Genomic DNA, 25,550 nt, shown 5'->3' on the forward strand with positions numbered 1-25,550 from the left:
CAATGCTGGCCCTTAGTGGCATACTTCCTCCATCAAGGCTGCAACATCTGAACCTCCCCAAACAGCACCACCAACTGGGGACCAAGTGTTCACATGCTCAAGACTATGGGGGACATTTCTCGTTCTGACTACCACAGGGTCCAAGCACCTCATTCCATTCAGTTGTCTGGGTCCTTGGAGCTCAGAGCATGAGTTCTCCTTGTCTATTGCTGGGTAAGGAAATCCTCCAGCTTGTCTTTTCTGTTTTAGCATGATTGTGGGTGAGCCAGGGCACAATGGTGAACTCTCAAACTGAAGATTACCATAGTGGATAGTCATGCTCAGAGTGGCTCAGGTTCTGCAGAGTAACCTCTTACCTTCACTAGCATCTGAAGCTACTCTATCAAGGGGGCAATGGTAGCACAGGTTTTAATGTTGAGAACCTAATCTAAGTATTTAAAGGCACAAAAGGAAGTTTTCCTGTCCTAACTTCATTACTACAAGCTCTCCACTAGAAGCCTCAGAAGTGACATTATTGATTCAAGCAGGGCCTGGGATTTGGAGGTACTAACTCTGATACACTCGATTACACATTTAAAGGCATGAACCAAAGCAAATACTTATGTGGAGTAAGAAAAATCGTCAGGTGTTACCAAATGAAGATGCTACAAGATGCAGAACAATGTTAATATTTCATTTATTGGTTAACACTACTGTTTTGGACTGTCCTGTTTATTCATATACAATATGAATAATTGAAGAAGGGATTTGAGCACGAGTTTTGGTGATGATGAGCTACATCCACACTACAGGAGGTCCAAGGGCTCTGGCGGGTGAACCTAGAGGAGTTTCTGGGCCACAGCCACTGGCTCCTCACTGTTTCTCAACTTCAACTTGTCCAGATCAGGTTCCTATCTCAGCCCATGACTTCTGTTCGTGTCATCAGCTGAGAGTCGAGTTATTGCTGGATTTTCCATTCAAACCCCTGATGGTGTGACCTGATTGGTTTATCTCATCTTTTTACAGAATGATGCTATTGGTTAATATTGCTGGGTAAGTTGCCCACTTTGATCCATGTTATAGTTTAGATTACAATCTAATATTTTTTAAAATTTTTTTGCTAGATGGTTTTCATTTCAGTCACTGGGAATATCTTTTGGTATAGTTTTTGTGTCTCTTTGACATGCTCGTTTGGTTCTTTCCAGCAATTTCTAGCACTACAAGATGGACCAGGTATATGGTTTATTTTCTCTGCTCCAGCCCTAGAATCATCCTGGTTCCTTTATTGGAGAAAGATACTTAGACATCAAAATGGGCATTGTTTACAATAGATATTAGTCAGAGCTAGGAATATATCTATGTGCATACATACATTATGATCTCTGTATCTGTATACACACACATACTATATATATATATAAAATTACCAAATGGTTTGCTCTTGCCTCATGTGGTGGTTGGCTTTAATTGTCAACTTCAGGCAATGTAGAATCACCTTGAGGAAGAGGCTCAATAAGGGACTGTCTATATTGGGTTGCCTTGTGGTCCGTGGGAGGCTGTCTTGGTTGATTGATGTGGGAAGATGCAGCCCACCATGGGTGGCATTATTCTCTAGGCAGGCTATCTAAACTGTATACGAGTGGAGAGGTCAAATTGGAAGCAAGCAAGTGAGCAAGGAAACATGTATACATCCATTTCTCTCTGCTCTTGGTGTGTGAGTGGGATCTGATTATCTGAAGTTCTTGCCTTGACTAATCTGGAATGGTAAGCTGAAATAAATCCCTTCCTCATTTAAGTAGCTTTTCTGTCAGGGCATTTTATCCCAGCAACAGAAATGAAACTAGAATATCCCCTTACTTATTTGAAACTTCTTTCTCCATGGTAAGCTTGTCTTCCACTTTTACCACTCTCCATCCATTCATCTGCCCACTCACCCATACATAGTACACATGTAATTTCAGGGTTATTCACCAATACCACCATGTTAAATAATTTACAACTATACTGTGTCTTCATGCCACTCTCTTCTGTCTTTGGCCTTATTTTACAGTTTTAAAAGGTACTTAGCCATCATTTCACCCTGTATCTTCAATAAGAGTATGCCCTGTGTTTGTAATACAGATAGACTCATTTGTTAGAATCGTCTCTCCTCTCTGGTATGTCCCTACATCCTTGTTAATGTCGAAAAGTTTGTTTTCACTAAAGTTTGCTTTTTTTCTTTGAGATAGGGTCTCATGTAGCTCAGGCTACTGTCACATTCTATGTGTAGCTGAGGCTGGTCTAGAAAATCTGATCTTCCTGCCTCCATCTCCCACATGCTGGGATTACAGGTGTGTATCATTACATCTGGCTTAAGTGTAATATACTCTTTATGATGTATAGCTAATGTGAGTTCAGGCAAATGCACAAAGTCATGTATCTACAACACGAGTACCATTAAAAGCAAGTCACAGTACAAATTACCTCCTTTGTAACCACCTACTCAGCCTCTCCCAGCTCCTGACAACCCCTGAGATCCTTTTCATCTTTAAGTTTTACTTTCTCTAGAATGCTATGTCAACAGAATGCTTTTGCATGAATCAGTACAACAGCTTGTTCACTTTTATTGATGAGCTGTACTGGATTGTATGGATATGATTTTCTGTTCTTCACCTGCTGAATGGTACCATGGTTGAATCTGTGTGTGTGTGTGTGTGTGTGTGTGTGTGTTTATAAATAAAGCTACTATAAACATTTGTGTACAAATGTGACTAGTCAGCTTGACTACTGAATTATTTATTTAGGACTCTTTCCTGGGCGTGTTCCAGGTGCATGGAAGGTGGGACCATATGTGGAAGATATTATCAATCAAATCCAAAGTTCTTCTCATTGTCCTCATTCTTCTAGAACTTTCTCTAAGAGGCAACTGGGGGAGACTGGAGGGCAGAAAGAGGGGAGAGGGGGCTTTCATCTGCTTGTCTGCATGATTCTCTGGTTATAGAGCCCAAGTACCACCAGGTGCAGAGGCAGTATCACTTCATCTGGCAGAGGCAGCTGCTTCTAGCTTCATTTTGAGACTCTAGAACCTCTCCCACAGAGCAATGCCACTCCTTAAATACTGTACAAATCCCTTTGTTTACAGACGTCTCTAAGTTTCTGGACTATCAGTCGTGGCCAACAGTAACTTGCCCTCAAAGGTGTGAGTTCTAGTTACTGGGGCAATTCCTCTGGGTACCTTTCTTCCTTCAGCTCCAGACCTGGGGGTGGACAGCTCCTCTGCGCACTTACCACCCCTGAATAACCTTAGCCCCCATCTCTGCTGTCTCAGTCTGTCTACAGCGTCAGTTCCCTCTGATAAATTCTCTTTGGTAGAATACCTAGTGTGTCATATAGTTTCCCTTTGTTCTTGCATTCTGATAACTCGGTTATTTTTGGTTGCTTTTAGAACCAAGGCTACAGTAAGCATCTGCACGTGTCTCTGTACCCAGGGCATTGCCTCTTCCGCTTCTAGAGTGTACACCATCCCTTGTTCATCATTGCCTGATCTTTCTAGAGAAGCTTTTGCCCTAGGAACGCATCCTGGTGCTGACTCTCCCCTTATGACAAGAGCTGAAGCAGGAGTTGTTAGCGGATTTTAATTCAGGTCTTTATCTTTCCTGTATAAATATGGATGTATGCATAATTGATAGCTAAGGCTGTTAAAATATATCCATTGTTATAAATATTCAATGTTATAAAATATATAACATGGCTGATTACATTTTTGCTGATGATATGAAGTCAAATCTATGCTCTTTAATAGATCTTCTGACCATTTAAAAGCATTAAACAGTAGATGACCCCAAGAAATGGCCATGTGAGCCACAAGTAGAGACCCAAATACATAATTGAACATAGAGTATCTTTTGTATGACCCACATTAGGACTCAATTATAGATTATAACATTTGTCCCCTGAGACTTCAACATTGTCTCAAAGCAAGGGTCAGGAGAATTTTGTCTGATAGAAAAAAGGAGGAGGAGGAAGAAGAGAGAGAGCAAGAGGAGGATGGAGCAGATGGAAGGAAAGAGAATGAAGGAATAAAGATGGGAAAGGAAGAAAGAACTTCCAACATGCATTGAAGGGTGGACCACTGAAGACATGACTCACAGTCACAGAACCCAAGGGCAAAAACCATGAATGGAGTTCTGGTTGCTAGTTAAAACATAGTTCTTGCACTGTGCGAGCTTCCAGCTAGCTAAGAGCTTTTGCCTGAGGATGTAATTCCAGCGCCTTGAAGCTTCTTCAGGGTAAAGGTACAGGTCATGAGGGCCTTGTCCATTGGTCTCAGCTTTTCAGTTTCACTTTTCAGCTTAGAAATATGTATTTTATGAGTATGGGCGTTTTGCCTGCATGTATGCCTGTGGACCATGTGTGCCTAGTGTCTATGGAAGCTAGAAGAGGGTGTTGGATACCCAGGAACTAGAGTTATAGAGGATTGTAAGCCACCATTTGGGTGCCAAGAATCAAACCCGGGTCCTCTGGAAGAGCAACAAGTGCTCTTAACCACTGAACCATCTCTCCAGCCCTCATCATCTGCTCTTAAAACTTAGGCTGCTATCCCACCTTTCCACCTAAATGTCTCACTTAAACATGGCTCTCCACTTTGAGCTAGAATGGATGGTTCCAGGGAGCTATGCGGCTCTAGCAGCAGCAGGCTACTTTTGTAGTGAAAGTTGGCTCTAACCTCCACCTTAGGTGCCTAGGATTAGTCTAACTATGCAATGCCCCTTTTTAGATATTGCCCAACCCTCTATGCTTGCCAATTGCTATATTGTTACTCTATCACTGGGGTCCAGGAGAGGCCCTCACTCAAAGGTCTGACTTCTAGGATAACAGGAAGGTATCTTTCAATCTATTGGCAAGTGAGAAGAAATAAGACATGCTGTCCCATCAAGAGGACAGATGTCACAGTGACTGGATGGCAGGGAGCCTAGATTTGTGTCCCTGATTTGAAGGCCTCTCCATCTCACAATGCCGTGATACTACAAAGCCAAGGTTTCCAGGGTCCCAGTAAGCACTCCTGTGGGGAGATGCCAGGCTCAGAGACAGCCCCAACTGCCCTGTGTAAAGTTGAACTTAGGTTACAAGCTTGTGTTTATAGCCTCCTGCTGTGTTCTTGGTTTTGTTCAGTTTGTGTTTGGAGGAACTAGGGTTTGAGCCCAGAGCTGTTGCACACACTAGGGAAGTGCTTTATCTATCATTGACCTAGATCCCCACCCTTTTGTGTTTTCACAATTAGATAGTGATGGAGTAAGATTGGGAGAGGAGAATAAACAAACATCTATTTATAAGAAAGCTAGGCTTAGGCTTAATCATCTCCTCATGGATTTCTCTCTCTCTCTCTCTCTCTCTCTCTCTCTCTCTCTCTCTCTCTCACACACACACACACACACACACACAAAAAAAAAAAAAAAAAAAAAATTGGGCTTCAAACAGTGGAATGTGCCTTTGGTCCCTGCTTCTTGAGAGGCTGCTGTGGAAACAGGAGTCGAAGGTTAGACTGAGCAACACAGCAAGACCTTCACTTCAACAAAGATGGGAAGGGCTACGAGTTTGGATCTGTGCTGGTTGGGTTTTTTTTGTTGTTGTTGTTTGTTTGTTTGTTTGTTTGTTTGTTTTATCTCAACTTGACACAAGCTAGAGTCATCTGAGAAGGGAGCCTCAATTGAGAAAATTTGTCCATAAGATCCCGCTGTCAGCAAGCCTGTAAAACATTTTCTTAATTACATGTTCTTAATTAGTGATGGATGTAGGAGGGCCCAGCCCATTGTAGATGGAACCACTCACTCCTAGGCTGTTGGTCCTGGGTTCTATAAGAAAGCAGGATTAGCAAGCTATGAAGAACAAGCCAGTAAGTATTACCCACCCATGGCAGCATCAGTTTCCTCCAGGTTCCTGCCCTGTTTGGATTCCTGCCCTGACTTTCTTCAGTGATGGACTATGATGTGGAAGTGTAAGCCAAATAAACTTTTCCCTCCCCAACTTGCTTTTGGTTAAGGTCTTTGGTCATAGTAATAGTAACCTTAACTAAGTCTGGATCCCAGCACCCATACTGGGCAGCTTACAACAGTATATAACTCCAGCCTAGTGGATCCAACACCCTTGTCTGGCCTCCACAGGCAACTGCACATACCCACATATCCTGTACGCATACTATCATACACATGAATGGGAACACTTCACTCTTTCCAAAGCCCCACCTCTATCCTTGTGTCATGTAGACCTTATGATAATCTGGAGCTGGAGCCGACACCCATGAGTCCCATTTCCTAGATGAGGAAATCAAGGCTCTCTCTTGCACAGTCACACCACTTGCAAAGGATGACTAGCACTGGGGTAAATCCCCAGCCAAGCCCTGTCCCATGCAGCTGCAGTGTCTCATTGACAGCTGGCCCTGGGAGGCAGGAGGCCGACAGCCACCTGCATCTCTCACTCTGTCTTTGAAGCATCCCTGGAAGTCTGCCCGTCAGGTGAGAAGCCACGCCCCCTCACACTCATCTGGCTCTCCAGCTGGCTGAGGCGCTGTTTCAGCTTCATCTGGGAGGCACTGTACTCAGCCAGGAGTCGTGCAAACCTTGTCTGCAGGGTGTCCAAGGATGACTCCAGGTATTCCACCTTCTCCTCAATGTCTCTGGTATCTGCCCTGGCCTTGACCAGGTCCTCATCAATTAAGTTGTCCTTCATCAGAATCTGCCGACCCTTTTCCTCCAGGGCCTTCTTAGCATCTGGGTATTCAGTGAGGGCCTCCATCAGATCGTCCTTGGAGAGGCAGAACAGGTCTGAGTAGCCAATGCTCCTGATGTTGGCCGTCCTGCGGTTCCCTGACTTGCTCCCCTTGATGTTTAAGATGCTGATCTCCCCAAAGTAGCTGCCATCACTGAGGACCACAAACTGGGTGACCCCATCATCGGCCACCACAGCCAGCTTGCCCTCCTTGATGATGTACATCTCCCGTCCAATGTCCCCCTTTTTGCATATGTAATCGCCAGGGCTGAACACAGTGGGACGCAGCTTCAGCACCAGCTCCACCAACAGCCCTGCCTCACAGTCCTGGAAGATTCGGACTTTCTTCAGGGTGTCCAGGTGCACGTTGATGGCGATCTCAGCCTTCAGCTTGTCTGGGAGATTCTTGAGCACTTCCTTTTCATCCACTGTCTTCCTGTTAGCCCACAGATAGTCAAACCACCGGATAACCCGAGTCTCCAAGTCCTTAGTTACCTTCCGGAACTGCATGTACTGCTTGATGGAGTCAATCTTAGCCTGGAACTCTGTTCTTGAAGCATTCATGTTGGAAATCATGGAGCCCACATTGCCTACTATAGTGGCAAAGATCAGAACACCCACCAGAAAGTCTATGACCACAAAGAGATACTCCTCATCTTTCACAGGGGGTGGGGTCTCACCAATGGTGGTCAGGGTCAAGGTAGACCAGTAGAGACTATAAATGTACTTCCTGGAGAGACGCCCATACTCTGGCTTGGAGATGTTTGGATAGACCCAAGAGTCTGTCCCAAAACCAATGGACTTGGAAATGGCAAAGTAGATGCAGGCATTCCAGTGGATGATGATGAGGATATACAGAACCAAGTTCCCTATCCTGAACACATTGGGGTAGTTGGTCCTTGTCTCTGTGCGGTCAAAGAATTCAAAAAGTCGAGAGAACCTTAGTAGACGGTTGAACCTCAGTTCCGGGTAGTTTATGCCCAACTTTAAATAAGCCAGGTCTGTGGGGATGAGAGACAGGATGTCCAGCTTGAAGTGCAAGGTCCTTGTGTAATGTTTCCACAGCCTCTTGGTATCCCTGACCATTAAGCCTTGCTCAAGGAAACCTAAGGAGGGAGAAGGGGGAGGTCACTTGGGCATCAAAGAGGCTTAAACTGGCTATAGAAAGATCTTTGCCATCATGGTTGCACAACAGACAGTGATGTGTATATGATAGAAACAATATCAGATATGACATACTAATGCTGAAACTCACTCTGGTGTTTTTTTTCTATAATGTTCTAATCTCTTCTGTTTAATTTTTTTCTCTGCTGGGAACTGAGCCCAGGGCCTTGCATAAGCTAGGGTTCTATAACTGAGCAATATTCCCAGTTCTCTCTTCAGGTTTAAAAATTCTAATTCAATTGTGTAACTTTGAAAACAGACTGGATATTAGATGATAGCAAAGGATGAAGATTAAGTCTTAAAAGACAGATATTAGAGAGTGTGCCTATTGAGATTGGGTGAAGGAACATAAGCATTCCTAATGCTAGTCTCTCTACTTTTTGTACATGCTTGGAAATATTAATCATCAAACTTCAAAAATGCAGATAAAAGTCTACCAAAATGGTCTCACTAGTAATGGTGTTCAGTGAAACAGTGCTGGGCTTGTCCCCCAGAGCTGAAGCCATCAGGCACTTTTACAAGTTCAAGGTATTGCTGCTGCTGACTCATATAAGTTTCAACCTCCTTATTCCTCAGGTCATTCTTGTTAAATAATTGCCCTTCTGGATCCACAGGGGACTGGTTCCATGATCCTCTTAACCTCTTTCCTCCCCAAAAAACCAAAATCCTTAGATGCTTAAATATCTTCCAGAGGATGATGTCATATTCGCACATTACCCATGCATATCCTCCTGATTATTTTAAAATCCTCTTTAGATTCCTTATAGGACCCAATACATACAGCATAAATGCTATGAGGTCAGGTTGTGCTGTGTGGGGATAATTGACAAGGAAGACTAAAACCTCTAAGTGTTCATCACAGAATTTTTTGTCAAGTATTTTCTATTCAGTTAATTGGATCTCCAGGTCCAGGATTTGATACCTTTGGTACTGGTGCCTGTGTTTATGGAGTGCCTTGTGTAGTGTCCTGGCTTTTGGACTCCTCACTATTTTATGATTCTCCCAAGTCTGAAGATCTTTTCCTTTTGGACAGTGATCATGGCCACCTCGTTTCTTGACCTCTCCCTCCCCCACTTCCTGCTGAATCTGGCATTGCCAAGGACAGTGCCCAAGTACAAGAGGAGGTAGAGTTGATTTCTGAGTGAGGACACATTGTTCCACTGAAGCTTGTGTGAGACAAAGGGCAGGATCTCAGTGGCCACTCACAGGCCACTGTGTCTATATATGCTAGTCCCACTGCATCAGAGGTCATCCATGCCAACCTCAAGCTGTGTGTTGGAGGTCTTCCAAGTTAAGATGCTGGGTACCAGTGAGATTGGAAACAGGGTTTGCCAGTCTGGCCTGACTGCTGTGTGAATACAGACGGAGGGCCTTGGTTTATGAATCAGTAAGGTGAAGACAACCATGTTAAAAACTCTTTGAGGGGCTGGAGAGATGACTCAGCAGTTATGAGCACTTACTGCTCTTTCAGAGGACCTGAATTCAGTCCCCAGCACCCATATCTCAGGTGGCTCACAAATGTCTGTAACTCTAGCTCCTTGGGGGTCTGATGCCCTCTTTTGGCTTCCATAGGCAATACACTCATATGCACAAACCCGCTCACAGACACACACAGTACTTAATTAAAAATAAAATAAGATCGTTAAAAATTATAATAGAAATAAATCGTAAAACTCCTCTGAGAGCAATAGAGTAGTGGTTTCTGGATCTTCCATGCCTCTGAGGAGAGGAATTCCCATTCTGAACTGAGTGCCACCTCACAGTCAGTAATGAAAATGTCTTTTGTGATGGCCGCTTAGCCTTATGTCACGGGTGACAAAAATGAGGTCCAGAGAGCCATCTTGACTTGTTCATAGAACATTGTGACAGCAGACCCCAGAACTCAGGTGTCTTAATGCCTGCTCAGGTCTCATTGAAGGATTTAGCATACTGAGCATCATGATACCAGCACCTACTCTGTGTTTCGGGCTCCAGATCTCCCAGGCACATCTTGGTCAAAGATAGGCAACATCCAGTCCACTACCATGAATCTTCCTGAGTAACCTGTGGTGCCCCTACTGAGGGTCTGTCACTTGGCCTAGTTAAGTCCTTGGGCTTGGGGCCCACTCACCTGTCCGGGCTCGAACCAGCATGTCCACAACATAAAGGATATCTGCAGAGTAGTCCAGGACCAGCCACAGCATCAGGTGCTCTGACTGAAGCTCATCAAAACAGGCCCTGAAGAAGCCAAGTATGAGATGCGACAAGTGTCAGAGCATAGACCCCTCCCTCCCTGGAGTGTGAATAGATACATTGTATCCAGTAGCAGTTCAACCTGTAGGGTTACACATACAGGGTAGCAGTTTCCACTGAGGTTAAAACCTTCCATCTTGGAAGGAATCTTCTTAAAATAAGAGTTTTATAGAGAGGTGAAACAGCGGATGTTCTAAAGGGAGGTGAAACACTGCATGGAAACTTATTAAGACAGGAAGTAAACAACTCGAAGTAGCTTCAAGAAGCCCTTATTCACTAGGATCTCTCTCCCCAAAGCGTATATAAACAGTAGAGCCTGCTGAGAATCACACTCAGACAAGCCAAGCTGCAAGGGAAATTCTCAGACACGTCAAGCAGCCTGGAAGAAGCAGAGACCAGTGGAACCTCTTAGAAGAAGCCAAGACTGGACTCGCTGCCTGAAGAGACTCAGATCAACAGAGACACTGGGAAAGGACTCTCCAACCTGCTGAGACACCTGCAGGCTGGGCAGTGTGCTCCCGGCTTTCATGAGCTGTCGCCCACGATGGGGTGGGTTTTGGTGATGCAGCCGTCATTTCTGCCCCTGTAAGTCATCCCTCACCCATACTCCCGTAAGTAACCTCAATAAAACTCATTGGTTCACCAAGTTGGACTTCTGTGCAATCATTACTTTGATCTGCCATGGGGTCCCTTTCTGCAGTTAGTAGGGGTGTGTGTGTGTGTGTGTGTGTGTGTGTGTGTGTGTCCAGGAAAAGTCTGTCCCATGACAACGCAGTGGAATCACTCCAGGGTCCGAGAAGCTGTGTTGTCCCTACAGTCACTGGTCTCCTAGGAAGAAGAGCTGGGGAGTTAGATATGTAGTGTGCGTAAAGTTTGGTGCTAGAACTCAAAACAAATAAACATTCCAACAAACCACCCACCTACCCACCCACCCAACCAGCCAACCAGCCACCTACCCAACCAACCACCCAACCAACCAACCAGCCACCTACCCACCCAATCAATCAATCAATCAATCAATCAATCAATCAATCAATCAATCAATCAATCAATCATTCTATCAATCAAAAATCAAACAAAAAACTGGTATTAATGTTAGGTAAAGGGATCAAGAACCTGTCCTTTCTAGAGTTAGATTCCAACTTAAATAAGCCAGTAAGTATTTCTCTACCTTTTACCTCTTCGTGTTTGCTGTTTCTCACACAGACTGAGCACCCCAAGCTTTCCTCCTCGCCTCCAAAGAACATCAGGCTGCCCAGCCATTCAAGTCTTCTGTACACTGGAAAAGAACCTTGGCTGACACCTGTGTTCCCAGAGTCTAGATCACATGTTGCGATCAGTGCTGCCACCTTGCCCGTTGCCAGGAAGGGCCCTCCCATGTTCCTTTCCCTTTCACCAGCCTCACGGACCCTCAGATGGGTGGAGACATAATGCCCAAGCTTCCACTTCACTGGTATGGTGTCAGGCTTTGGATGGCAAATGTCCCCCCAAAGGCTAATGTGCTAAAGGCTTGGCCACCAGTCTGTAGCATGACTGGGAGGTGGTAGAATGGTTAGTTAGTAGTGCCTGTTAGTAGTGGAAGTTAGGTCAAGGGGTTTGCCTTAAAAGGAATACTGGGATTCTGCCTGGTCCCTTCCTCTATTTTTACATCTTCACTGTGATGATATCATGTTTTGTCAGTGGCCCAGAACAACGACACTGAGTAACTATTGTCTCAACTCTGAAACTCTGAACCAGAATAATTTTCCTTTCTTTTACATTGTTTACCTTGGGTCTTTGGTCATATCAATGGAAAGCTGGCTAACTGCAGGTACCATCGGTCTTCTCTGCACCTACTTGAGAAGCATGGTCAGGAACGTCCCAAAAGTCACTGCACAGCCTCCCAGAGCAGCCATGTCTGCCTTGCAGGCTTTCCCAGGAACATCCCAGGGCCCACTGTCTACTCTCAGACGAGGACCCTCCTGCATCACGGTAAACCGGAAGGTGCAGTCATCCTCAAAGAGCTGCATCCTGGTTGGCTCAGGAGATGCTCTGTCCCCTGCCCAGCTTACTTCACAGTACAGAGACCTGCCACTGCCTGGCTTCCTTGTAGGCTTACTTAGGGACATCTTAAGCCCTGTGCCTCCTCTAGGTGGAGCAATGAACCCTGTGTCCTTGTCATGTAGTCCTGCTAAGAAGGCCTCCAAACCTCTCCTTCACCTTCAGAGAGAAGCAGTGAAGTCTCACATCCACTCAGCAGCCTGTCCCCTGGAGACTAGCTCAGGGAAGGAGCCCCTTCACCTGCTTCCTTGACCAGCAATGTCTTTTAAGAGTGCTCCAAAGGCCTACATGGTTCCCTCTGCAGGTACACCCTGCAGGCTTGCTTAGGAAAGCCGCCCCTATCCTCTGGGGTGGGGAGCATCCTGCCCCTGTACCCACAGCAGCAGTCTTCCCAGGGGGAAAAAATGCTTACTAGAAAGTTATAGCTTGCCAGGCGGTGGTGGCGCACGCCTTTAATCCCAGCACTCGGGAGGCAGAGGCAGGCAGATCGCCTGTGAGTTTGAGGCCAGCCTGGGCGACAGAGTGAGTTCCAGGACAGGCTCCAAAGCTACACAGAGAAACCCTGTCTAGGAAAAGAAAGAAAGAAAGAAAGAAAGAAAGAAAGAAAGAAAGAAAGAAAGAAAGAAAGAAAGAAAGAAAGAAAGAAAGAAAGAAAGAAAGAAAAGAAGAAGAAAGTTCCAGTTCAGCCCTGTGGCTCCAATCTCTGCACCCTCAGAGCCCAGGCTACCCCAACCCACTTGCTAGCAAGGATCCTGCTGTGTTCTCTCTTTTTTTTTTTTAACCAGCTAGCTCACCCAGGGAAACCTTGAGTGTCTCTGACCTCCTCCAGCAGAGCAACAGTTCCTTCTAACACGCTTACCTAGGAGCACCCCCGGAGCCCACATGTCTGCTTTCAGAAGAACATGCTTTCATTCCAACATGGCAACGTGCTTAGGAAACCAGAGACCCAGAACTGACCCTCAGAGAGCCATGCTCCCCGCTGCGCCTTCACTGAATGCTTACTTGGTAGCAAGGTCACACAAAATGCTTCCCTAACCCCTTCAGAACAGTGACCAGCCCCCGCCCATTCCTCATCCAACCCAAATGCAGACTTCCGAGTGCCAGGACCCTCAACATCCATCTTAAGCTCAGGCCCCTGCCCACCCGTGGTTCAGAGCACCTTCAGAATCCACTGGGAAATGATCCAGTTTTTCCTGATGGAAAGAACCTGTGGGTCACAACTCCCACAGGGGTCACATAGCAAATATTCTGCATATCCAATATATTGACATTATGATTCAGAGCAGCAGCAGCAAAATTACAGCTATGAAATAGCAACAAAGTAATTTTATGGTTGGGAGGGGTCACCACAACACAAGAAACTGTATTAAAGGGTCACAGCATTAGGAAGGTGGAGAACCACTGACTTACGGCAACAAAGCAGCCTGGTGGCTGAGAGGAGAGAAACTCTCTCAGGTGAGACTCAGCACTCCATCTCCTAGGCTTGGCTGCCCTCTCCCCTCCTGCCCCTGCACCCTGGCCTCCTAGAATGATGTCCCTGCTCCTACCTGCACACAAGTAGACACCAGTTGTAGAAGACCGGAAAGGCAATGATGGTCAGCCAGCGGTAGTAGATGTTGCTGGAAGGGTCCACCACAATGGCATCCTTCTTCCTTCTGGAAACACAGACATACAGTGCTATGTGTGCAAAGCCTTTGGGGGGATCTAAAGGTCTTAACTCAGTGACCTGAGAGCAATTTTAGGTTGAGGTTGAAGAAGTGGAGGTCGCAACAGGATCTTCTCAGTTCCAAGGGGATCATATGGGATGCCTCTGTGGGGAAGACAGGCTGGGAGCCAGAATGGTCTTGGAGGTCCCAATCTCCATAATTGATTGTAAAATCTTAATGATGGTGTTTCCAAATGCCCCATGGCATCATTCTTGTCCTTCAGGATTCATCCAGGAAGAAAAAGGCAGCATGGCAATGTGGCTGAGTGCCTGTGAAGGAGCAATTGACTCTTGGGCAGAGCTTTGTGGCAATGCCAGTTCCCAGGGACCACCCATGCCTCCTGCATAACTCAGGCTGGAAGTGTGGACAGCACCCAGTGTCTCCGAGGCGGTTCCACAAGACTGACCTTAGAAGCTCTGGAGAGCATTCTGGGTCCCTCCACCTCTCACTGCGTTTGTGATAAGATGGAGTCACTGATTTTATCATGATTATATTATTTTCTAGAGGTCTGAGGTAAAACTCTCCATTAAAGTGTTGAGAAATTAGTGGCTCAAGCTAATGTTTTACAATTAATCATCCACTTCCACTAGTCCCTGGACAGTTACATACAGCCCGAGGCCAGAGACATTTTGAAGCAATGGGTTATAAACTGAAATTCACATAAGAGGTAGAAATGTCATGTAGGGTTTTAAAATCACACGTCATGCCAAATGGCTGAGTAGGTGCTGTTAAAAAGCTAACTGCAATGGTCATGTATGGAGGTACCTGCCTATGACCTCAGCACTTGAGAGACTGAGGCAGGAGGATTAGGATCACTTCACTACACAGGACACCCTGTCTATTCTAGTCTGCTTTCTGTTGCTGTGATAAATACTATGACCTAAAGCAAATTGGAGAAAAAAAATAGTTTATTTCCACTTAAACTTCCAGGGCAGGGCAGGAACCTGGAGCAGAAACCATAGGAAGGCATCTCTCTCTCTCTCTCTCTCTCTCTCTCTCTCTCTCTCTCTCTCTCTCTCTCTCTCTCTCTCTCTGACTTGCTTAGCTAGCTTTCTCAAATACCCAGGCCCACCGGCATAGGGGTAGTGCTTCCCACAGTGGGCTGGATTCTCACATATCAGCTATCAACTAAGACAATCCCTCACAGATGTGGCAACAAGGCTAGTTGATCTAGGCAATCCCCCAGTTCCGACTCCCTCAGATGACTCTGGGGCTGTGACAAGTTGACAGCTGAAGCTAATTAGGACACTGTCTGACAAACCAGAACAAACCAAACCAAGAAAAGCAGACCATTAAGGACTTTTAAATAATAGTTGAATTTGTTTTGTACACAGTGCTATCAGAACATGTGGTTTAAAAGATGATCCTGTTATCTTGCAGATTTATAGAGAGAAATTCAAGAATGGGTCTCACCAGAGAAAAACCAAACAGTGCTTTGTTTTTTTCTGGAGGTTTTAGAGGAGCCATTTTTTCCTGCTTCCTGCTTGTTTTTAGTGTTGGCAGGACTCAGTTCCCTGCACCTGGAGGTCTACAGTTCCCATGTTCTTGCTGGCTGCAATACACGGCTATTCCTAGCTTTACGGTACTCTGGCAGGACTGTGATGCTGGCTGGATTGGCCAAGTGCTTGCTGCACAAGCGTAGAGTCCCGAGTTTGGATACCTAGAACCATGTAATAGCTGGGAAAACATGATGACTACCTGTGATCCCAATACCCGTGAAGTAGAGACAGGGCATGCCTGGAGCAAGCTGGTTTAGAATTGGTGAGCTCTGGGTTCAGGGAGAGGCCCTACTTCAGAAAATGCAGTCGAGAGTGATGGAAGAAAGAACCTGACTCCATTTCAGGTTTCCACATGCACTTTTGTGTGCACCCACACAGATACAGAACATACACATACACATGCAAGGAAAAGGAGGAAGAGAAAAAAGAAGAAAATAGCATCTACTGTTCAAATCCTTGGAACCTGTCGCCCTAGTCAGGTTTGCCTGTTAACTTGATAGCCCAGAGTAATTTGAGGGAGTCTGAATTGGGATATTCAGACCTGCTGCCACACCTGTGAGAAATTGTCTTGACTGATGATGGATGTGCCAGGACATAGCCCACTGTGGGCAGCACCAACCCTAAGCTGATGGGCCTGGTGTATAAGAAAGGCAGGGTTGAGGGATTGCCCAGATCAGGTTGGCCTGTGGCCACATCTGTGAGGCATCGTCTTAATTGGTGATTGATGTGGGGGGAGCCAGCCCACTGTGGGTGGCACCATCCCTAGGCTGATAGACCTAGGCGTATTAAGAAAAGGGAGAAGAAAAAGCCACTGCAGCAGGAGCAGCTGTGCCATTTCTTGGTTTCTGGAACCATTTCCATCCTCAGTGTGAGCCATGATTACCAGCCTAACCCTTCAAAGTTTTGGCAATAAGTACATTTTCTTTCTCTCTCTCTCTCTTTCTCTCTTTCTCTCTTTCTCTCTTTCTCTCTTTCTCTCTTTCTTTCTTTCTTTCTTTCTTTCCTTCCTTCCTTTCTTTTTTCTTTTCTTTTTCTTTTTCTTTTTTTTCTTTTTCTTTCTTTTTTTTTTTTTTTTTTTTTTTGAGACAGGGTTTCTCTGTGTAGCTTTGCGCCTTTCCTGGAACTCACTCTGTAGCTCAGGCTGGCCTCGAACTCACAGAGATCCGCCTGGCTCTGCCTCCCGAGTGCTGGGATTAAAGGCGTGCGCCACCACCGCCTGGCATAAGTACATTTTCAAAAACTTTTTAAATCAACTTAAGCTTGAGGATGCCTTCACAAAGAAGTTCTATAACCCGCTTTCATAGAAGGAGTCACAGAAAGTTTCATTGATCAAACTACACATGACCACCTGACTCAAACAGGACAAAATGCCAAGCTCCAGCCCACTGAGTTGCCATTGTATCTCATGTCTGGCCATAAATGCTAACCAACTGTTACAGGCTACAGCTCCGAGATCCTGTTTGGTTTAGGGGCTACCCGATGGCAGGATTGTGGATGAAACAGAACTGAGATATTTAAAATAATCTTCTCTTTTGATAGTGGATAAGGACAAAGAGTTCTTCAATTTGATAATCAAGAAGCACAAAAGAGAAGTCACCCTCCAGTCCTCTGTCTTCTTACATCTACTGGAATGTTTTTGACCACTGGTGTCTTAATGAGTGTCACCAGCAGAGGGCGCTGCCCACAAGCTTATTGGGCTCACTTGCTGCTGCACAGCATTTCTTTGGCCCGGCTTTGAGGCTCTGTGTTTGAGGCTCTTTTGGCTTTTCAAAGCCCCTGCTACCCAATGGTTGAGGACCTATAGCCTAGTACCATCTGGCTGAGCGCCTATATCTACCCATCACTGTCCCCAAATCATATACAGACTTGTAAAACACCGCTGGTTTGAGCTGAGAGCAATTTGATCCCAAAGGGAGAAGTTATGCCATACTTAGGGACCAAATAAACATTCTAGAAATGGGCAGGAGACATGAAGAAAGAGGCCCAGAGAGAACTGTCATCTGCGGTGAGAAGGAATTAAAGTCATACTCAAAGAACGGAGTGGGAAGAAATAAGTACCAAGCTCTGGCCCTTTGTCAACAGCAAGTCAAGCGATTGGCATTTCTTTCTGATGTTGATGCACCCTCCCCGACCCCCACCCCCCATCTTCAGTGAGGGCATTCCTAAGAGGCAGAAGCCACGGACCTGTGTGCCCATGCATGCCCACTGTCGTTCATGGGTGAACTCACTCTCACTCACACAGTCCCAAGACCCTTGTGTGGCATTGTGATAATTCACACACTGAACTTATCTGCCAGCTCAGGATCTGCGACAGAACCTGGTCACAGCAGGTCACCCTTTCAAGAGGCTGGTCAGCCAAGGGAGCAAATTTTCTCCTTAGGTTGCTCTGATGGTTCCCTCAAGATTAGCTCAGATGGGCCGGAAAACAAGGGTACTTCCCGGGTTCCCAGGACCTCAAGGTTGTATCGTGGGAAATGCATGCTTAGAGCCAAGGAGACCACCCACTGCTCTGCAAGGGAATTCCAAGTCTGCACCCTTGAATATGGAGTGATGGAGGGTAATAAAGCTGAAAGAATTTATCTCCCAAAAGCCCTTGGCTTTCTAGATGAGAAAAACAAAGAACACGAAGTAGTAAGAGTTCCTCAGAGAAGTCATACAGACCTGTCCCTTCTACCCCTCTGCCCCTGAGGATGGGTTTCCAAACAAAGGAAGGATTCTAGAATGGCTTTCCTGGGTTTGGAGAAGGTGGTAAGCAGGAGTAGAAGAGAGAGGCAAAGTCAGGTTCTATGCAGGAGTGGGGTGGTGGGATAGTGGGGGTGGGGGGTGGGGGGTAGTGGGGTGGGAGGGTGGGGGAGTAGTGGGGGTGGAGGGGGTAGTGTGGTGGTGGGGGTGGTGGGGTTGTGGGGGAGTGGGGGAAGTGGGGTAGTGGGGGTGGGGAGGTGGGGGGGGTAGTCGGGGTGGGGGAGTGGGGAAAGTGGGGTAGTGGGGGTGGGGGTGGGGGGATGGAGGGTGGGGGGATGGAGGGTGGGGTGGGGGGTGGGGAGTGGGGAGGTAGTGGGGGTAGTAGGGGTGGTGGGGGGGGTGGCTCCTGGGATTGGGGAAAGTGAAAGCCAGTATTCCTGGCTGGGGCTTGGGTACTCTCTCCCCCTGCTAGTTGTTGCAAGTGTTAGCATCATTTCTGGCCGTGGGCCAGGCCCTGCGGGGAGGCAGAGGGACCACAGCAGCGCAGGAACTGGAGTGGTTTCAATGACTCAGGTGCATTCTGCCTGAGGTGACGGTGCCAGCAACTCCAGCCTTTCTGTTCACGGCTTTCTGCTCACAGGGTATTGTTATTGTCAGGAGCAAAGTGATTGAGTGTGTGTGTGTGTGTGTGTGTGTCTGTGTCTGTGTATCTGTGTGTGTGTGTGTGTGTGTGTATGTGTGTGTGTATGTATCTGTGTGTATGTATGTATGTATCTGTGTGTGTATGTCTATATATGTGTATCTGTGTGTGTATATCTGTGCATGTGTGTATATGTGTGTGTGCATGTCTGTGTGTGTATATGTGTGTGTATCTCTGTGTGTGTGTGTGTGTGTGTGTGTGTGTGTGTGTGTGTGTGTACTTAAGTCTGGGGAAAAGCTTGGGGGAAGAGAGAAAAAGCACTTGGTTAAATCCAGGCTTCTGGGTAAACAAGGATTAATGGTTTGAATCCCATCCAGTTTCTGAGCCTGAAATTCTACTTAATTTTCTTTTACTCAACTCTGAGCAGGTCTTTATCACTGCAGGACTCAGTGGGACCTCTGCCCTCTGTACTTCATGCTTTTCAGGTGAATGGAGTCTGGAACCTTCTGCATTGTGGGGGGAGGGAGCACACTACCCAAGGAGCACACTACCCAAGGAGCAGCTACTTGCTATTCTCACCTGCACAGACCAGATTTGGCTCTCCAGGGTGCTGTTTCTTAAAAATTTAGTCACAGTAACTTCTCTCTTCCAATCAGCCAGCCAGAAAATCAACCAACGGCAAACATCTGCATGCTTAGGCTTATGCCCGCTCTGCTCCCAACCCCTTCAGGAACGTCACAGCTTCAGGCCTATGGCTCCCTGTCGGGGATCTCCCCAGGAATGTGGTGAAGACCGGGCTGGTTTGACGCATATTAGATGCTCCCTGTCCCAGCATCCCACAGGTCTTATCCTCAAGTGATGCTGCCAGGACAAGCTTTTGACACCAGAGGTAAGAAAGCCAGGGGGTCTCACAGAGCCAAAAGGGTACCTTGTCACTGCACAGCAGTCACTGTAGATGGCTTATAGGAGACCATGCGGGGAGCCAGTGGCTGGTGAGGCCTCACCCACCTAAGTGTGCTTCTTTCATGCTGTTCTGGCTATCTTTGCTGGAGACGGTCTCTCCCCATTTAAGATGTGGCCTCAGTTGCTTGTTTCTGGGTTGTTCTACTCATCTAAACATTCCTCAATGCCTTGGAATCCCTGGAAGACGGTGGGGAAGACACCCAGCTCCTGGGGTACAGTGGCCCTACTTCCACAATGCTAGATCCACCTGGAGGCAGTATCTCAGTAGATATTTTGCTTTGCTGTTGGGACTTGGCCTCCAAAAATTCAAAATCCTCCTCCTTCATGAAGCCGCCCCCCCCCCCTCCCCGACTCCGCATCATCACATTCAGCTGCCACTCTGAGCCTTCTGGTGAGTGGCCAGGTATCTCTGGTCTAGCCCTAAGTGGTTCTCACCCAGTCCTCCGCTTATTTGGCCACACTGGGATTATGCATTGAGTATAGCATCCATCTCCATTAGTCTACAGTTGTCGGAAGATAATTTAATCAGATTACCAAGGAAGTCTTTGTTTGCTCAAAACAAATTGAGCCCGTCCAGATAGCTGTAGGAAGTCCAGACTTCCTTCACCTGACTAGCAAGCAAGCGCAGAGGGCAGTGGTCCCACTGTGTCCTTCTCTGGGCCTGCTGTGGTACCCAGCTCTCCATCCTGCTCAGGCACAGAGAGAAGGCTAGTAATTCTTTTCTGGGCTGGGGTGTAGCTCAGTTTATTGAGTGCTTACTGAGCATCCACAAAGCCTTGGGTTTGTTCTTCAGCACTGCAAGAACCCAGTGTGGCCATGCACCCTGGAAACCCCAACACCGTGCAGGTGGAGGCAGGAGGATCAGAAACTGAAAGTTGTCTTCAACAATATAGAGTTTGAGGCTCGAACTCGAAGGGCAGAGTATGAGACCCTGCCTTTCCCAAGGGAAACCTCCCCAGTCCTCAGGCCTCCTGACCTGACCCGTTTGTCATCTCTCCTGTTTCTCTATCTCCCCACACTCCACCAGGGTCTCCAAGGGCTGTTCTGCTCATATCCCAGCCAGCACCCAGGACCCACAAGGGTTTGTAGCTGCAGCCTGTGTGGAACCTCACATGTGAACATGCCTCTCCAGGGGGCCTTTGAACCTCAGCTGGAGACCTTGACACCTTTTGTGATGGTTTGAAGAAGAATGGTCCTCATAAGCTCATATGTTTGAGAAGTGGAACTCTTTCTAGGATTAGTAGGATTAGGAGGTGTGGCCTTGTTGGAGAAAGTGTGTCATTGGGGATGGGCTTTGAGGTTTCAAAAGCACATGCCAGGCCTAGAGTCTCTCTTTCCAGATATGGATCATGGTGTAGCTCTCAACTACTCCTCCAGCACCACACTTGCCTGCTTCCATGCTCCCCACCATGATGATAATAGATCAATCCTCTGAAACTGCAACCAACCCCCCAATTAAATGAGTTGCCTTGGTCATGGTGGCTCTTCATAGCAATAGAACACTGAAGACACCTTTCTTCAGTACAGAAGACTGAATCTGGGTTTACCGCAGAATCACTTGCAAAGAGAAGTCCCTGAACACTTGTATGATATGTGTGTATGTATGTGTGTGAATGTATGCAAATGTGCACACACACGCATATGTGAAAGTCAGAAGACAACCTCAGTGTCATTTTTCAAGTACCACATACCATTATTTCTTTGTTTCCTTTGTTTTTATTTATGCGTACAGGTGTTTTGCCTGCGTGTGTATCTGTATATCATGTGCACCACCATGTGGGCGCTGGGAATCAAACCCGAGTCCTCCGAAACAGCAGTCAGTGCTCTTTACCACTGAGCCATCTACCCTAGCCCTATCTACCTTAGGTAAGACAGGGTCTCTCACTGACCCGGAACTCACTGAGTTAAGCTGGCCAGCCAGTAAGCCTCAAGGATTCACCTGTCTCTGCCTCCCCAGCATTAGGCTCTTGGCTTTTGAAAGGCACACACTCTGAACTCAGGTCCTCAAGCTTGCCAAACAAGAACTTGATTGGCAGAGCTACCTCCCAGGCCCCTGCACTCTTGTTCTAGGAATGGATCTGTAGTCCACAATCTCCTGCATGCCCTACAGTATTAAGATGTCCCCCTCATATACAAACATGGAACTACAGTGGAGGTTCCAGAAAGATCCATGAGGTTTCTCCTGACATCTCACTGGTGTCTCTCTTCGGGGGCTTTGTATGTTCTCTTAGAAGCCCCACACTTGAGCCTTTCTCCTCACCAGCACAAAAACAGACGGTGGTGTCTTTAGCAAACCATACAAGGACCATCCAGTCTCCAACATCCATGCTCACATCTCACTAAATTCAGTGTTACTCAGAGGAGGTCTGACAGAAGAGAAAGAATGCTTAAATCATTTTCTTGCTTCCTAGAAAGCAAGTTCTGGATGAGAATCCACCTGCCTGTGAACCTGGGGAGGTCAGCTTTCTCTCCAGGTCCAACCTTTCTTCTCTCCCTGACTGACAGGAACATCCTAAAGAGATCTTTGGATGCTCAGTGATTAGTGAGCTGATGTGGGCTATATAAGACCTTGATGTGGGCTAGCCCCATAGATATACTTTTCACAAATAAGAAAGGCAATGATTCCTGTGTGTTGGTAGAGGCAGAGAGGCAAGTGCTACCCAAGAGCACAATGGCAGCTCCCTGGGGGAGGGGAGTTTGGGCCAGGCAAGAAGGTTCACAGGAGCCTTGGCTCCACAGACACTCCTACCAGAAGCAAACAATCTCTCCATCTTCTCCTTCCTCTGTGCTTACCCTCACTCCCCACCTAGTACTTCTTGACATGACATGAGTGCTCTTCTGGTAGATCACACCAACCCATAGACCTTCTTTCTAGGTAAATGCATGCATCTCTACACATGTAGCCCTCCCCCGCAGCCCTGCATTTGAGCAAGATGGGTCATAATGCAATCTGGGGTGAGGGTCCTTGTAGAGAGAGATGGTTGAGGTCAGAAACTCCTGATGAGTTTGGAGAGCTTTGTGCAGGATGGGGTCAGGTTTAAACGAGGCTGGGAACTCTGGTGCAAGGGCTTTCTGGACTCTGGGTGGGGAATGTTAGAGCATGTAGTATTCCCTGAAGGACATAGGCTTCCTTTAAGAAGTGGCTCATAGGGATGGTGACTGGGGTTTCCTTGGGGTATCTAACCTGTATCTATGTGCTTCTCAGCTGTCTCAGCTGGTATGCAGGTGATATGCAGCTGGTATCCAGCTGGTGTCCAGCTGGTATGCAGGTGATGTGCAGCTGGTGTTCAGCTGGTATGCAGATGGCCCTCTTCCCTTTTCTGTTTCTTACCCTTTCCCGCTGTCTGGTAGTTCCTGTCCACCTGGGTTGGGCTGGGCATTGCTTTCATGGCTGGACACCTCGTTCAGCTCAGCTCCATGGAAACGATCCAAGAAGGAATCAGGTCTCTGGTCTTCCTGGTGTAAGTGCCTGGCAGCCCACGCACGAAGTGAGATGACAAGTCGTGAGACTCTGGAAGAGGAAGGATAGACAGTGACTAGAGAATAAAGGACAAGAAAAGACACCCCCACCCCTGGCCTGGAGGGGCCCAGAAGACGCGGAGGTGACCAGTGGAGGTGAGTCTGGGGGCCTGCGGCCCAGGCTTCTATATCTACTGTCCCTTTTTCTCCCTTCTTTCTTTTCCTCTCCAGTGTGGGGCAGAGTCTCACTGATAAATGACGCTGTCTCTTTATTATGGCCTTGACCTTCAAACTCCCCCACAGCCACGCTCCCTCCAATGGGGCATCGGCAAACATTTCTACTCATTATCCCTTTTGCCCAAAGCAGATCTCTTGTTAGGGTTGCTAAACGAGAACTCATCAGTTAAGAGCACTTGCTGCTCTTAAAGAGGATCTGGGTTTGGTTCCAAACAGCTTACAACATGTGTAATTCCATTTCTAGGGGGTCTGATGCTCTCGTCTGAACTCCGTGGGCACGAGACACTCATATGGCGCAATACGTACATGCCAGGCAAAACACTCACACACATAAAATTACAAACCAAAACCTTTGAAGAATATTGCTAGGCATAGAAGCAGTAAAAGTATACAGTCCCCATGGCTTAAAATGTGAAATGTCCCCCATAGGTTCATGTGCTTGAACACGTGGTCTCCAGGTGCTGACATTGTTTGGAAGGATTGTGCAACTACTAGCAAGCAGAGCCTTGCTGGAGAAAGCGGGTCACTGGGCGGGGCGGGGGGCAGGCCTTGATGTTTTATGCCCAGCTCCACTTCCCTTTGTTTTCCGCTTCTCAACTGCATACGCAGTGTGCCAGCTGTCTTCCTGCCCCATGCCACCCTCACTGTGATGGAATTGTAAGTCATAGTAAACCCCCTTCCCTTGAGTGGCTTCTTGTTAGGTATTCTCTCAGACAATGAACAATCTAATGAATATGATCCTCAAATAAGGATTTAGAGCAAAGTGTAAAGGAACAAGCATCCACATAGAGCATGAGTCCACATCCCCTGCCCTCTCTGGCGCAAGTGTATTCTATTAGTTTTTTTCCCATAAGCTCCAGTACTTTGTTCGGGCTGGTGCAGAAGTACCTTTGCAATGTGTCTGATCCCTATCCTAATATCAGACCCTGGTGGAGTTGGCTATGGGCTCAGTCCCTGATACTGCAGTCTATGTCTCCAGAGCTTATCACAGCTGGAACATTCTTGGAAGCCTGCCCCTGCCCTGCCTCCCACTTCCTGTGTTTCCACCAGAGAAGGAAAAGACAGGCTCAAACCCATTTCTCTGCTTTTAGACTTTTACTCTCTTTATTTGTGTGTGTGTGTGTGTGTGTGTGTGTGTGTGTGTGTGTGTGTGTGTACATACATACCTGCTTATATTACACCCTATTTACGCGGCTGCCCAAAGAGTGTTGTGAGCCAGCTGATGTGAGTGCTGGGAACTGAACCCAGGTACCCTGTAAGAGCAGCAGGTGCTCTTAATGTTGAGCCATCTCTCAAGCCTCCCTTCCCCTTGCCTCTGTTTCTCTGATTTTGCTTCTCTCTGGTTTCCTCCACTCCTTAGCTATAAAGACCTCCACAGATGGTGTTCCTAATACAATCAGCCCTAAGCAACTTGCAACCAAGTCATGAATTGCTAAATACCCTGACCCTAATTATACTCTTGCAATATTGAAGCAAGAAAGCAACCCTCATACAATGCTGAGATTGGTTGCATAGACATATTTTGAGGAGCCTGTGGGAGCTGCTCTCAGCTCTGGATACTGTCCCTGCCTATCTTCTGCTAAGGAAATAGAAGAAAGGTCATTTCCCTGTTCTCCGGCTCCAGCAAGTAGGGTCAGACACCTGGCCCACAGTGCATCACTCCTACCTCTGAAGGATGGACAGCCCCATGATGCTACAGTTGGGTATTTCACTCAAGGTCATTTTCAGCCCTGTGCCTGATGATGTGTGATCAAAGAGAGCCAGAAAGGAAGGAGACAGGTCGAAGAAGGTACAAAGTCCATGAAAATCTGCGGGACAAGGAGAGGGGTGGCAGCTGCCTCCCAGCTCCCTCCTCTGCCTCCATGGCTCCATCTCTACCACAGACCACATGGCTCTCCTGAAACAGTGCCCCGTCCAGTATAAGGCCTTTTCATTTGCACTGACTTGAAGATGCTCTCTTCTTTGCAACCAGAGACTTGTCTTATTAACACAAAACACTGAAAACCATTTCAATACCCAGCTACAACTGGCTCCTTAAAAATCAAGACAGAGAGCCTGAGGAGACGGCTTAGTAAATACATTCCTTGCTGAGTAAGCACGAAGACCCCAGTTTCGGATCCCAACACCCATGAAAAGGTCAGCAGGGATGGTATGTGTCTGTTGTCTCAGCACTGAGGGACAGAGACAGGAGGATCTCTGGAGATC

General features: G+C 46.9%; 1 protein-coding gene across 2 annotated transcripts in view; it reads right to left on the reverse strand.

Moving 5' to 3' along the window:
- Positions 1 to 5,424: 5,424 nt before the first annotated feature.
- Positions 5,425 to 25,550, reverse strand: part of Cnga3 (cyclic nucleotide gated channel subunit alpha 3) — a 46,354-nt gene continuing 26,228 nt past the window's right edge. For both annotated transcript variants that reach the window (XM_076557480.1, XM_042266239.2), the window contains 4 exons: positions 22,981 to 23,160; positions 13,707 to 13,814; positions 9,998 to 10,104; positions 5,425 to 7,829 (listed from right to left, as the gene is read on the reverse strand). In XM_076557480.1, coding sequence (XP_076413595.1) covers positions 6,430 to 7,829; positions 9,998 to 10,104; positions 13,707 to 13,814; positions 22,981 to 23,160 — 1,795 coding nt within the window. In that variant the 3' untranslated portion in view covers positions 5,425 to 6,429. The remainder of the gene's footprint in view (positions 7,830 to 9,997; positions 10,105 to 13,706; positions 13,815 to 22,980; positions 23,161 to 25,550) is intronic.

Source organism: Peromyscus maniculatus, chromosome 21 (assembly GCF_049852395.1).
Source record: "Peromyscus maniculatus bairdii isolate BWxNUB_F1_BW_parent chromosome 21, HU_Pman_BW_mat_3.1, whole genome shotgun sequence".
In the NCBI taxonomy this organism is placed as follows: Eukaryota; Metazoa; Chordata; class Mammalia; order Rodentia; family Cricetidae; genus Peromyscus; species Peromyscus maniculatus.